General features: G+C 47.8%; 1 protein-coding gene across 1 annotated transcript in view; it reads left to right on the forward strand.

Annotated features, from left to right (window-relative positions):
- The window catches only part of MRPL3 (mitochondrial ribosomal protein L3), a 72,626-nt gene that overhangs the window by 42,705 nt on the left and 15,233 nt on the right, over positions 1-14,688 (forward strand). The window contains exons 7-9 of the mRNA XM_066584554.1: positions 9,225-9,333; positions 11,744-11,821; positions 11,926-12,003. Of these exons, the coding sequence (XP_066440651.1) occupies positions 9,225-9,333; positions 11,744-11,821; positions 11,926-12,003 (265 nt within the window). The remainder of the gene's footprint in view (positions 1-9,224; positions 9,334-11,743; positions 11,822-11,925; positions 12,004-14,688) is intronic.

Genomic DNA, 14,688 nt, shown 5'->3' on the forward strand with positions numbered 1-14,688 from the left:
TGGATCCCAGCTGGTCGACCGGGGGCTCCCGAGCGATGGATCCCAGCTGGTCGACCGGGGGCTCCCGAGCGATGGATCCCAGCTGGTCGACCGGGGGCTCCCGAGCGATGGATCCCAGCTGGTCGACCGGGGGCTCCCGAGCGATGGATCCCAGCTGGTCGACCGGGGGCTCCCGAGCGATGGATCCCAGCTGGTCGGCCGGGGGCTCCCGAGCGATGGATCCCAGCTGGTCGGCCGGGGGCTCCCGAGCGATGGATCCCAGCTGGTCGGCCGGGGGCCCCCGAGCGATGGATCCCAGCTGGTCGGCCGGGGGCCCCCGAGCGATGGATCCCAGCTGGTCGGCCGGGGGCTCCCGAGCGATGGATCCCAGCTGGTCGGCCGGGGGCTCCCGAGCGATGGATCCCAGCTGGTCGGCCGGGGGCTCCCGAGCGATGGATCCCAGCTGGTCGGCCGGGGGCTCCCGAGCGATGGATCCCAGCTGGTCGGCCGGGGGCTCCCGAGCGATGGATCCCAGCTGGTCGGCCGGGGGCTCCCGAGCGATGGATCCCAGCTGGTCGGCCGGGGGCTCCCGAGCGATGGATCCCAGCTGGTCGGCCGGGGGCTCCCGAGCGATGGATCCCAGCTGGTCGGCCGGGGGCTCCCGAGCGATGGATCCCAGCTGGTCGGCCGGGGGCTCCCGAGCGATGGATCCCAGCTGGTCGGCCGGGGGCTCCCGAGCGATGGATCCCAGCTGGTCGGCCGGGGGCCCCCGAGCGATGGATCCCAGCTGGTCGGCCGGGGGCCCCCGAGCGATGGATCCCAGCTGGTCGGCCGGGGGCCCCCGAGCGATGGATCCCAGCTGGTCGGCCGGGGGCCCCCGAGCGATGGATCCCAGCTGGTCAACCATTGAACGTTCTAGACAGATGATTTGATCCAGTATATCTAGTATTCATAATGTACCTTGTGTTTTGTATATGTTGCAGTATATTTCCTATTTTGTGATTTTTAGCCTGCCTGTAAGTAAAAAAAAAAAACCCAGTATATTTAACTTTTTTCCCTTGCATGAATTCCGGCAGCGAGACGGTCCAGCCAATCTCTTGGGAGAGTGTAGAAAGAACTTGACTGTAATTAATTGGACTCTTCTTACACATGTGGGTTTTATCTGAGTTTGACATTCTGCCCCTTCAGTGAACCTGTCAGGCACTTGTATAAGTACACGGATTCCTTCTAAGATTCACATAAGGGGCTAGTATTGAAAAGACCAAGCTATATGTTCTATATACACCTTTACTATCTTTTTCACATGGGAATAAAAGTGTCAGATCGGCAACCTATTTCTGCAGCAGATATCGGAGGCGAGCCTTGGGATTCTGCCACAGATTTGCCTGCAGATCCACACCTTGATTAGCATCACTCAGTGAGGTGAATCTATGCCTGGCCAGCTGACACACTTCTTTTTCCACAACGCCTAATTTTAAAATGCACAAAAAAAACCTGCTTTGTATCTATCGGCTATGGAGCGGAATCCCATTGAATTCAGTGGGATGTAAAAATGGAGTGGAATCGCTCTGTGATCGAGGCCTTAAGCTAAGAGTTATGGACTTTAATCAGTATAGCCTACAAAAGCAGGTTGTCCCAAAGTATAAAAGGCAATCTGACCCCGGGAGTATACCACAAAAAAATAACTGCCCGTACGTTTTTTGATGGCGGCTATTAAGGGGCTTTACGCTGCAGCACTGTTGTTGTGCCCGTATGGTGCTATGGCACCACAGCCAGCTCGGACACAGGGCGGCGTTCACACTCAAAAACGTAAACGCACACAAAATACTAATGCTGAGATAGACTATACCACTCCAGGCAATAGAAAATGGAGAAACCTGTCCCTTAATAATCAGGGGGATGGGGAAACCACTACCTAAGCGTGGAGTAAGCGTCCTGGTAAGGACGGCCACGCTGTCTTCACCTAGGACCTGACTATCCCAGAGAAGAAAGGCCGCCTGCAGACGGCCCGGTCGGATCCCACTGCGAGAATTCTCGCAGCGAGATGCGGACCCATGCCTCTGCACAGCCCTGCGGCTCACCCACTCCCGGTGTCTCCTCTGCTCTGTGATGCGCCAGCACAGGCGGAAATTCTGCGGGAAATCCCGCCACGGGCTTTCTGCCCGTGTGCAGGGGGCCATACCTGGAGAGATGCACTAAACGCCACAAAGCAACTGTAAAAACGAAGAAAGTAAAAGGAAAGAAAACCAGCAGTTAACTAAAAGTAGATATCTTTCCCCCTGGGTAGAGGCTCCAACTACTACCCCCAACTTGAACTGAATAAAGAGCAAGGGAGAAGGGGAAGGGTAGGAATATAAAGCCCTTCGCACCTGCTGAAGGCTAGCAGGGATAAGGAACCCCACCCCAAACCCCCTCTCACAGGTAGGATTCTCAGATGGCACACCAGTATGCAGCAGTAGCCCCCGCACGATGTGTGTTAACCAGTGTCCTGCATTGTGGCCAACATGACCAAACACCTCTGATTCCCGGTGTTTAACCCTTTACATGCCGCGGTCAGTGCAACCTCTGCATATAAAAGGCTAACAGAGGAAAGGGACTCCCTTTGTCACCCATTGGACCCCTCGCGATCACATCCTGATGGGTTGCTTTGGTACCCGGAGGCTTGAATAATTAGTATATAATAATTAAATATTTAGTATACTAGTGTATTAGAAGAATACTATTTATAATCGCTCTCTTCTCTGCACAAGATGTTTTATATCCAGACTATATAGGGCTTTATAGGTAAAATAATAGGTGACACCCGCCAATGAGTGTCATACCGGGTCTGACTGGACTAATCCCCTCGCTCTTGGTACTAGCTGTTCTTTTTGACCCTCCTGCAGTTAATCCCTCAACAAATCTGGAAAAACCTTCCTGAAAATGTCACCTTTTTTTATTGTAGATTTTGACTTTGTCACCTTAAGGCCTCATGTCCACTGGGAAATTGGGGCCCGCGCGGATTATCCATGCAGAATCCCGCAGCATGTCCCTCCTTTCCCGCAGAAATTTGAGTCCTGCGAGCGGAAAATCACTCGTGGACAGGGGGCTGCGTTTTCCATAGCAACGCAATGGAAAGCGTGCAGTGCGTTACGGCCGGATTATCGCTGCAGGTAACGCAAAGCACTATCGCCCGTGGACAGGAGCCTCACACAGGTGTTTGCAGAAACGCTGCATTTTTCAACGCTGCGTTTACTGCGGTTTTTCAGCAGCGTTGTCATGCGTTTCTGACAAGGTTTTGGCTGCGTTTTCAAAGGAAGCTGGGGGAAAAAAGCCATACTCTCCTATCAGGCATTATTCGGGTCCATCCCACCGCTTTCCGGCGCTCCTGCAGGTATCCTGCGCACTTGTCAGTGCCGACAGAGCATCTATTGCTGGTAACGAGGATTGAAAACCTCCAGCAAGAGATTGCTCTGATTGGTTCTTGAGCGCCAGTTCAGCTAATCGGAGCCGGCGCTCGATGAACCAATCACAGCCATTCGAGCGTCTGACAGTAGCTGTGTAAGCGGTCCCATTGAAAACAATCGGAGCGTTGTAGCACACTAATCGTGGTAAAAAGTGCTTGGGGGGGGGGGGGGGGGCTAAATCTTCATTCCTGGGAAAAAGAACAATGACAAATTAAATATGCTCTCTGAATGGTTGGGATAACATGAACAGAAGTCTGTGGTACCCTTCCCTGAGACAGGGGAAGAGACCGGAGTATCCCTAATCTTCTCTGCTACCGGTACCTCTCCCTTCCTCTTTCTCTGCTTTGCACACTGACTGAAAAGTGACAGCTGTAAATTCAGTTTTCCCGACCCCACGTCAGGCGGCTGTGGCTCCGGTTCTGCTTTTAGGGTCATTTTGAAGCCAAGTAGCTTGGCCTATCACTAGTGCTGATACCATCGGAGCTACAGCCGATTGAGGTGGAACAAACTCGGTTCATCCAAAACTGTAACGCTTTTTCCTGCAGAATGAACAGAGCTAGTCCTGACCTGTGGGGGGTGAATGTGTCTTTTTTTTCATTTTTATATCTAAGACTGTTTGGTCTTGAAATAATTAGACCTTCTCTCTTCCGCTAAGGGCTTATTATTTTGTTCTGGGTGAAGGTTTCCTAAACGGGTGGAACTGGAAGTACTCTAGTTTCTTATCGGCTTCTATTTCAGGTTCCATATGTCCTGCCTATACACATACCGAACGAAAATGACCCCGTATTCAAATGATAGTATCGTTGCCATTGTTACTGTAAGATGTCTAATGCATTGACAAGGTAAAACCTGTGAACTGGAATACTTCAGATCTCTTAGAATAGCGCATAATTGGTTTTTAAACTGAGATTACCCAACAGTTAAGGATAGAAAATTGCGGGGAATGAACTGTAGATCTGAGAGCATGAGCGGACCAAAGGAATTACGTGTAAGTCTAGTGAAAGTGGAGAAGGAAGGATGAGGAGGTAGGCACGGCATGATAGGCATTCTGCATAGGCAGCCCTTGGGCGAATCGGAAGGCCCCTGGCTGCCGTGGCAACCGCACAGCATCCTGCGATCTTATCGCGGGAGGCCATATGGGACCCCCAAACGTCAGGTGCCGACTGTTTCTTACAGCCAACACATGGCAACAGCAGTTCTGACGAGCCACACCGCTCCTTGGAGCGGTAAACGTTTTAAATACCACTGTCAATTTTGATAGCCGCATTTTAAGCGTTAACCGCCCAATGAGCGGCGTGACCTGTCGGAGCTGCTGTGGCCGGGTGTCTGCTGTACAAAACAGCCGAAACCTCATGTCGTATAGAGCGGGATTCCTTCCCCGATCCCCCCTCCATACAAGCATTTGTTCCTCCATACGAACAAATGTACTTCCTCAACCAGAATCGTAAGTAGGGGACTATCTGTACACTAATTTTCTAATTTTTATATTAGGTGATTGCTGTTCAGGTAATTAAAGGGGTTGTCCCGCGCCGAAACGGGTTTTTTTTTTCTTCCAATAGCCCCCCGTTCGGCGCGAGACAAACCCGATGCAGGGGTAAAAAAAGAAACGGATAGTACTTACCCGAATCCCCGCGCTCCGGTGACTTCTTACTTACCTTGTGAAGATGGCCGCCGGGATCTTCACCCTCGGTGGACCGCAGGTCTTCTGTGCGGTCCATTGCCGATTCCAGCCTCCTGATTGGCTGGAATCAGCACACGTGACGGGGCGGAGCTACGAGGACCAGCTCTCTGGCACGAGCGGCCCCATTCAGAAGAAAGAAGACCGGACTGCGCAAGCGCGTCTAATCGGGCGATTAGACGCTGAAGATTAGACGGCACCATGGAGACGAGGACGCTAGCAACGGAGCAGGTAAGTGAATAACTTCTGTATGGCTCATAATTAATGCACAATGTACATTACAAAGTGCATTAATATGGCCATACAGAAGTGTATACCCCAACTTTGTTTCGCGGGACAACCCCTTTAACCAATATATTCTGAAGTGTGTGCTAAAAGTTGTAGGTCCTTCCAAAACCCATAGTTGGGTGAACATTTGCTTCCGATCATCCTCATGTGGATCTCCACAACTTGAACCCATGCCAATCTAAAGAACATAGCGGCTGCAGCAGCGTTCTACAGTAAGGGGGATGCATAAGTAGGTCGCTGAGTTTGGAAGCCTTGTGGTCGCAGATAGAATAGTTGGCGTCCAGTTTTTTGTTTTGTTCTGAAGGAAAAGCACAGTTGGTTATATTTTATTCTCTTAGTAACGTTTTATTCTTGACACTTTAGTAACCGACGGACGAAGCGCCGGATCGGAGTCTATATATTAAACAAGCCATGAACCAAACCCAAATTGTGCATTTTTAGGATTTGATATGGCAACAAAGCCACAGAGAGATCCAATTAATTCGGGACATACAGTTTGCTTGCTAACCCACTTTCCAGATGATGCGTTTGTAACATTATATAATGAGCACTTTCTCTGCTTGGGTTGGCATCATCAGGTGAGCTGTCCCAGTGGGCATCATGCCTGCTAAAATATATACCAAGGCAGCTGCAGTGAACCCCGGCCAGTGAGACCGCTAATTGACATTTTACTGCCGTTCAAGACTCTTCCATTTCGGTTCAGGCTTGAGAACAAGGCAGATTTGCTAAACACATTTGTAATGTTACATTGAACAATTAAATAACACATATTATTACACTGAACTAACTTGACACCTGATGCCAACTTCTGTGAACCGGAGAAAAGGCCACATTTTGTGTTGATCTAGTTGCCGGACATGTGATTGCTAACACAACCTCTTGGGACCGGTTCCTACTAGAAGACTATCTACAACACTAGTTATTGAAAAGCAAGGCGGTGTGGAAGGAGGGTATCAAGTGTGACTTCGTCAATTCCTGCCCCCTCGTCTGTTCTCGTCTCCTTCCAACAGCTGAAGATGGCCCCCTATAGCACTTACATAGAGCTATAGGGGCCATCTTCAGCTGCCGGAAGGAGCAAAACACAGCTGACGGACAGGGTGCTCCGAAGTGACAGCGCTGGTTCTCCCTAATGGAAAGTTTTTCCTACAGCCTTCACAATCTATTCCGCTTTAAAGCAACTTCCTTTTCCAGTCGTTGCGGATGACTTGCTCTAGCTGAAGTGCTAGGTAAATCTGCAAAGGAAATCGACTAACAATATAAGTTTATTCTGATACTGGGCTTCATTATTTCTGTAGACCCTTTAGGCCTCATGTCCACGGGGAAAATCAGGCCCGCTACGGATTCTCCATGGAGAATCCGCAGCGGGTCCCTCCTGCCCCGCGGACATGAGGGATGAAAATAAGAATTAACTCACCTCTTGCCCGCTCCGGATCTTCCCTTCGCCGCGGCTTCATCTTCTCTCCGCCGGGCCGAAGAAAGAAGATCTGTCCGCGACGGAGAGAAGATGAAGCCGCGGCAAAGGGAAGATCCGGAGCAGGTGAGTAAATTCCGATTTCGGTCTCCCGCGGATCCGGACGGCTTCCATAGGCTTCAATAGAAGCCCGCGGGAGCCGTCCTCGCGGGAGACCCGCACGAAAATGGAGCATGGTCCAGATTTTTTCATGCTCCATTTTTTTTTTAAATCACTTTTACTGACCATCCACGGGTATTTATCTACCCGCGGGTGGTCAATGCATCCCTATGGGATGCGGATCCGCGGGCAGGAGAAGAGTTAAAATCCGCTGCGGATTTTAATTCTTCTTTTGCCCGTGGACATGAGGCCTTATAAAGGGGCCTCTGTTTACTCACAATCAGTGATGTTAGTGCATCTATATGATGGGTACACTAAAGGGTCTTCCACAGCAGCAACAAATTGCACCAAATGGTGCAGATCTTCTTGTTGCAGTTCTGCCACAGATTTCACCTTCTGCAGGTGGAAATTGGAATACTGTATTCATAAAATCCACACAATCAATTTCCATGCAAGATTTGGGCAGAGGTTTTTTTTCTTTGCAGTGTATGATTTGAGATTTGCTTAAGGCCTCGTGTCCACGGGCGGATTTTTCCTGCGGATTCCAGAGCGGGTGTCCACCTCCAGATTCCGCAGCACTAACCCTCCATAGCGTGCTGTGGAAAAATGATTCTTCATGCACACAAACGGAAATAAATTGCTGTTTCCACTTGCGACCGAAAAATCACAGCATGCTCCATTTTACTGCGGTTCCCGCATGAAGACACTGACAGTTACGCCGGGTAGCCGGGCACGCGCAGATTCCGCATGTTGAATCCGCGTGTGCTGTGGACACGAGGCCTAAACCTCATTCACTTAGCGGTTACTTTAAATGTTGTGAAAATCCACGGAGGACCTGCCTCATGAGAATTCCCTAATTTCTTTTCTTAGTGAATGAGGACCATCCAGGGTACGTTCGTACGAGGCGCAGTTCTGGTAGACATTTCCCATTTCTGCAAATGAAAAGACCTTTTCTATAGCTATGCAGTCGCCATAAAGATAAGCAGTAGAAGAAGCAGTAGATAAGTGGTATGTGTTGAACAAGTCATGTGGACACATGCCGAGGGATGCTTATACGGTGACATAGATAGGTCTATGTACAGCAAAAGCTTAGCACCATGCAGGCTTACCAAGTTGAGGTAAAGATTTTGTCCCTTTTGGACAAACCCTTCTCCCAATAAGGGCAGCTGAAATCCTCAACAAGTTAGAAATGTGGGTGATGATGGAATACATGGCCATGTTTGGTCCTCCAGACCAGGAGCTGTTCTTTCTTGTGACTCTCCACTCTATAATGTTGGTCCTCACTCTATGATGTCCATATGATCTAATGGGCAACATCTGGGCAAGCACGTTATGTGGAGAAAATGTTTGCCCTCTAAATGAGCATACTGCTTCTTGAGGAACACTGTTGACATTTCTTCATACTGCCTCTTCCAAACTACTTCTTGCTCATATTGAGGGCAAACTGTCAAAAGCCTCATGAAAGTTAGATTTTCAAAGGCCAACACTCACATGCAAGCTGACTGGGGAGAACATAGTATGTTAGGCTGGATCGAGCCAATGCCCATCCAGTTCAGCTTTTCCAACCCCTTCCCCCTTGTTGATCCAGAGGAAGGCAGAAAAAACCCAACGAGGTAGATGGCAATTTAGTTCATTTGGAGGAGAAAATTCCTTCCGAACTCCATAATGGCAATCAGAATAATCCCTAGATCAACGTTTGAGTTCCTACCTGACTCCAAGACCCGGATCAACAACCCCACTGGTCACCTAGTGTCTATATCCTGTAGTCTCATAGCGCTCTAAGAAGACGTCTAGTCCACTCTTAAACTCTATGGATTTTGCCTTCACCACGTCCTCAGGCAGAGAGTTCCACAGTCTCACTGCTCTTACAGTAAAGAACCCCCTTCTGATTTTGCTTTCTACACAGAGTATAATATTTAACAATACATTTGCCAAAAAATATATGAATACAACAAGGTCACATCTCTATGTAGCTGAACGTCTCATTCCCTCATGGCATTAGTATAGAGTTGGACCTTCCAACTCCCGCTTCTTGACGTTGAGCATAGCTCTAGACCATTGTGTCATCTACACCCGGACGTTTGTATCATGATTGTCATGTGTCGGGAGGCTGAACGTGGGCCGTTAATATGAAGTAGATGATGACCAGTTGAGATCACAAAAAAATGTTCCCAAATATATGTTGGGGTTTTCCTCCTCCTTTTGTGAACCATGAAATGTAGATAATGTTATTTTTGTAAGGTAGGTTTTTGTTTTCTTTCAGGATTGGTAAAGGATTTCAAGGAGTCATGAAGAGATGGGGATTTAAAGGTCAGCCAGCTTCACATGGACAGACTAAAACACACCGCAGGCCGGGGGCTTTAGGTAGTCTGGTAAGTCAGTGAATAAGTTCAGTATTGTATGGCGGACAAACCGTGTTACATTCCGCATGTATTACAATACAGTTAGAAAAATGAATCTTTTTTTTAAACATTGATTCCTTTGTTTTTGGGGGAGGGCATAATTTTATCCAGGCATTGTATAGTTATGTCACTGTAGATAATTGATCTGCAACTATTATATCAGACATTCAGGCTTCATGTTCACGGGCGGATTTGCTTTGCGGAATCTGGAGCGGGCGTCCGCAGCAAATACTGCCCATACCATGCTATGAAAAGTGATTCTTCACGCACACGAGCGGAAACCAATTGCGGTTTCTGCACAGGGATGAAAAATCATAGCATGCTCAATTTTTGTGCAGATTGCGCATGGATGGCTTCCATTAAAGTCAATGGAAGCCGTCTGATCCATGGCCTTTCCACAATTGACTTGTCCGACAGCGAGCTGTGCAGACCATCCGCAGTACAGATTGAAGAAAGCAAAACCAGTTACACACGGACGCCACTGCTGCCAAGACCAGATTTCGCTGCGTGATTCCGCTCGCGGGCTTTGCCGTTTGCTTGTATCTTTAGGCCAATTGCACAAAGTTGGATTTGCACTGCGGAATCCGTAGCGGGCATCCGCTTCCGAATTCCGCCACGAATACCTTCCATAGCATGCTATGGAAAAGTGTTTTTTTTCCTGCCCACGAGTGGAAATCAATTGCAATTATCTGCTCGCAGGGAAAAAAAATCACAGCATGCTATCGAGGTGTATTCCATGTGTGGATGGCTTTCATTGAAGTCAGTGGAAGTCGTCTGACCAGCAGCTTTTCAAAAATCATCATTGCGGAAAGGCCAGGGGATCTGTGTCATTGTCTAGCGGCGGTGCAGCATAATCTGTCCTGCGTATGTCCGCTGGCGCGATAGCCAGCGCATCCGCAGTACCAAATACAGAAGAATACGGACCGGTACGTGTGGCCACCAGCCGGGCACAGGGTCAGATTCCACTGCGTGATCCGACCCGGTCATGTGCAGGCGGCCTTAGAGTGTTTGATGTGTTATTCCTTAACTTGTCCGTAAACTCAATCTATCTTTTAATGTGTATAGTGCAAGATTTAAACATGGAAACAAACTTATAGATACGACGGACACATCAACGGGTGCCATCCGTCACCCATAGACTCACCTGTTTAAAAAGAAACAAAAACTTTGGTCTCCTTTATCACAAGGTTTCCATCTCTGTCTTTTTAGCTGGAAGATGGGAAAGTGTCATCCACTGCGCTTTCCTATCCTTCTAAAAAGACTGAGAGGGACAGAAACCTTCTAAAAGGCAGACCAAAGAGTTCTCCATTTCACCTATTAAAGGCAATGGTTCTGCACAGGTTTCTGTATCGGTGCCACTGTTGGCATGTGAGATGGAAACCCAAGATGGAGAGCAATGGTGGAGCCGAACTTGAATTGTGAAAGAAGTCGAAATGATGCCCACAACAAGCAACAACATAGACCCTCATATTTATAAAGCAACGCTCAACTGCTTTTGAAGGTTTCATCATTTCTAGTAGTTGTAGTTCCAGGCATGTGCCAGTTGTACTATGCGAATGGGAAATGTTAGAATACCTCAGCAGCGCCACTTGTTAGAAGGCAGCATTCCCACAAGTCAATGTCCGACCTTCTAACAGGGCTGTAACATGACTGGAAATATAAGCCATAGCCAGAGTCTTCTCCAGAAGGAAAAGATAGCCGTGTCCAGACACTGTTTGGGTATTTTTGCCCCATCGGTATACAGTAGGTTAATGGTCGGACATTGACTTGTAGATAAGCTAGTAGGAGGCACTGTAGAGGCATTGTAACATCTCCCATTTGGATGCCAAATTTCCAAGAGGAGCATTGCCTGGTCTGTAAGTCTCCCCACAACTACTTTGCGGTCTCCACAAGGACAAACTAGACCCCTCCTGATCCAGTTTTACTAAACGTGCAATATGAAGGTCACATCCGGCACACATTTGGTATTTATATTACCACATTTCTGCAACCTGTTGTATGCTTCAGTGATCATTATCCAAAAACCACAGATCAAATGTACAGTACATCGGCACAAAGATGTTTCTATACATGTGCCTCGGAGTCTTTGGGTTGAACTCCTAGTAGAGTGCAGTCAATGACTACAGACCTGATGACTTATGAACTGCTCTGTTGTGACATGGCACTAGAGCACAGCCTTTGGATTTACCACCCACCTCCGAAATACTCAGTAATATTGAGTATGGTCTTAAAGAATGCAGAAAACCCAACGTGACTCTTCTCTCCGCTCGGCAACCCTCTGTTGGAATAATAATCTTCCTTTAAATAAAACGGGAGAGATGTAATGTTAATGTGGTCCTCAGCGTTCTCAGTAAATCCTCTATTCATGGTGTTTCAACAGGGCCTGTGCCGTGTGCTGAAAGGTAAAAAGATGCCCGGCCCTCTGGGGGATTTCTACAGGACGTCCCACGCGCTCAAGGTCTGTTCGCTAGTTGGAGTTGGTTGGCCAGTTCTAACAATGTGTTTGGCTTTCTCATTATGTTTAAAATACGGTGTTTTTTTCCCTGTTGTTGCATTATCCAGGTATGGAGAGTGAATACAAAGCACAACATCATTTACGTCAACGGCTCCGTCCCCGGACATACAAATTGTTTAGTTAAGGTAAGACTTTTGTTTTGCATCTTTTCACAAAACAGTTGCAATCCAAATTATTCCCCCCCCCCCCCCCTTGTGAATTAGGTGTATGTGCCAAATCTATAGACTTTCAGCGGTTTGCAATCAAAACACAAGAACAGTTTAAATATCTCAACACAACTAATATAACAAGCGGTTTCTCCAAATTCAACACCAAATGCCACTTTTAGTGACTCCTGCAGTCTCAGAATTATTCAACCCCTTCATGACCGGCTTCCTTACTACTTGGAGCACCTTTTGCTGTTATGAATTGATGCAAACATGCTGCCTAATCAGTTGTTTGTGCAAGGCAGCGATATCTTTTCTTAACTTTTTGGACCACTCTCTGGACTTAAAGCAACCGTCCAGTTCTGGACAAACAAAAGATGGCCGATCAGCTTCTCTGACCACCGAATACTCACTATGCGTTAGTATGCATCGGTAACGAAGACACTACTGGCCAATGCTGCTCATCACCTCATCATGATTGGTGGGGTCTCACCGCTGAGGCACCCCACCTATCTTAAGAACAGGGGTCCTTGGCCCACCTCCCTCCCCCCTCTTTATCATCACTGTGGCTTCGCTAAAACCTCCCTCAGTGACGTTAGATTGAATGGAGCGGTGGTTATACCTGCGCAGTGCCGCTGTATTTATTTCAATGAGGCTGATGGAAATGATGAAGTAGAAACTCTTGGCTACTTCCAACAGTCCCATTTAAAAATGAGCAACCGCCATGCCATTCAATGGCCTTACTGCAGGGGATGCAGTGAGCTGGAGACGGGGACGTGGGAGTCTTAGCAGTGAGACTCCATCACCTATCCATAGGAAAGGTGAGAAGTATTTTCTAGTACAAACCCTTTAATTTAAAAAAAAAGCCCTATTCCCATTCATCACATAAGAAAAAGTCAAAACAATAAAAAATAGTTGGTGGTGTATCTATCGTACACAGTGAACAGCATGAAAATGTACAATGCCAGAATTGGTATTTGTTGGTCATCTTGCCTCTCAAATAAAATGTGATCAAAATGATCGCAGTAAAAAGTAGGCTTGCCCCACAGGAAAACCCCCTGTCACAGCTCTATGGGTGGAATAAGAAGGAAGGAATGGATCTTGGGATATGGCGGCACAATTTATTTAATTCACAAGATGAGTGGTAAAAGTGTCACCAATCACTAGGATGTGACTCCAGAGTCCCCCCGCTTCCTCCTTCATGTGTGACGGGAAGATTGGAGCCTCTTCTTTTTAAAGTCTATGGGACTAACGGAGATGGTGAAGAACAATGCTCAATTGTTTCGGTCCTGTCGGCAATCATTGGAGTAGCGGGGTGCATGCTTGACCACCACTCCATTCAAGCGCCTCGGCAGTGTGGAGGATTGTAGGTTTTGGGTACGCCATTCCAGCGGTCGTTGGGGCTTTCAGTAATCATGTCTTTTACCCCCTATCCCGTGGAAGGTGATACGTGTTTTTCTTGTGATATCCCCTCTAGCTTACGCTATATAATTTAAGTGCTCATGTCAACGGGCGGGTCGGATTCCACATGCGGTAGCTTGCAGCGGAATTAGACCCTGCCCGCGGCCATGGACCTTACTTTACCCACCCTGAGTCTACTGCAGAAGTGCCAGCCGGCGCACATGTGCAGTAGAGGGTTTTTTGTTTCAAACTCCTGCTTATCCGCGGGTGGGCCGCGGATCGAACGGCTTCCATTGACTTTAATGGAAGCTGTAAGTGCGGGAACCACACTGAAATGGAGCATGCTGCGATTTGATTTCTGCACCCAAAGATCCACAGATCAAATCTGCTTGCTTTAATTCAGTTGCAGACGCCCATGTTTCCCTATGGGTGACTTGAACTGCAGATCATTCACACGGGTTCCCTACGCGAATTCGGCAATTCAAATCCGCTTGTAGACATTGGACCTAAATCACAGGTTTGAGACCCTGGTCTATAAGTACAAAGATTTAAAAAAATGATGTTGACAATTTCCACGTAGATGCATTCAGCTTGGACTTCTGCCCCGTTGTGCTACATGCCGCGCTCCGTCCCCCAGGAGATCGCCATCCGATGTAGCTAGTATTTACACAATAAAGATGGCTGCACACTGAGCACGCCTTTGTGACCGGCTTCTCGCTAACAATCCTCACAAAGTTCCGTTCAGCAGTTCTCTCTGTATAGGGTTTTGCTGAGGGGGAACATTAGTGCCTTTTCAAGGACTGTAGAAATGCTTACATTTGTTTTCTGGGACTGGATGCACACAGTATGCAATTTGAAGAAAGCTAAAAATGTGTTTTTAAATTGATCAGTTCTGCAAAACTTGCTGGGACTATAGAGAGAGATTATTAATAATACATAAGAAGATTCGGGTTTATGTACGGCCCCGCGCTGCATAAACAAAGGGCTTCCAGTGTCTAAAATATAGTGTGCAAAGCATGGAAATCGATGTATTACTAATGTATATAAATGGCGCTGTAAAGCCGGGCTCACACAAGCGTATGAGGACCTTGTATTACGCATGCGCTGCACACACATGTAACGCGGTAATTCGTAGGCAATCAGATGCATTGCCATGCGCAGTTCCGCTCACATTAGGGTGTAGGAATTACACAAGCGCAAAAAATCCATCATGTTCTATTTTGCAGCATATTACGCACAAGAGAGCTCATTGTTCTCTATGGG

This window comes from Eleutherodactylus coqui, chromosome 12 (assembly GCF_035609145.1).
Source record: "Eleutherodactylus coqui strain aEleCoq1 chromosome 12, aEleCoq1.hap1, whole genome shotgun sequence".
NCBI classification, from domain to species: domain Eukaryota; kingdom Metazoa; phylum Chordata; class Amphibia; order Anura; family Eleutherodactylidae; genus Eleutherodactylus; species Eleutherodactylus coqui.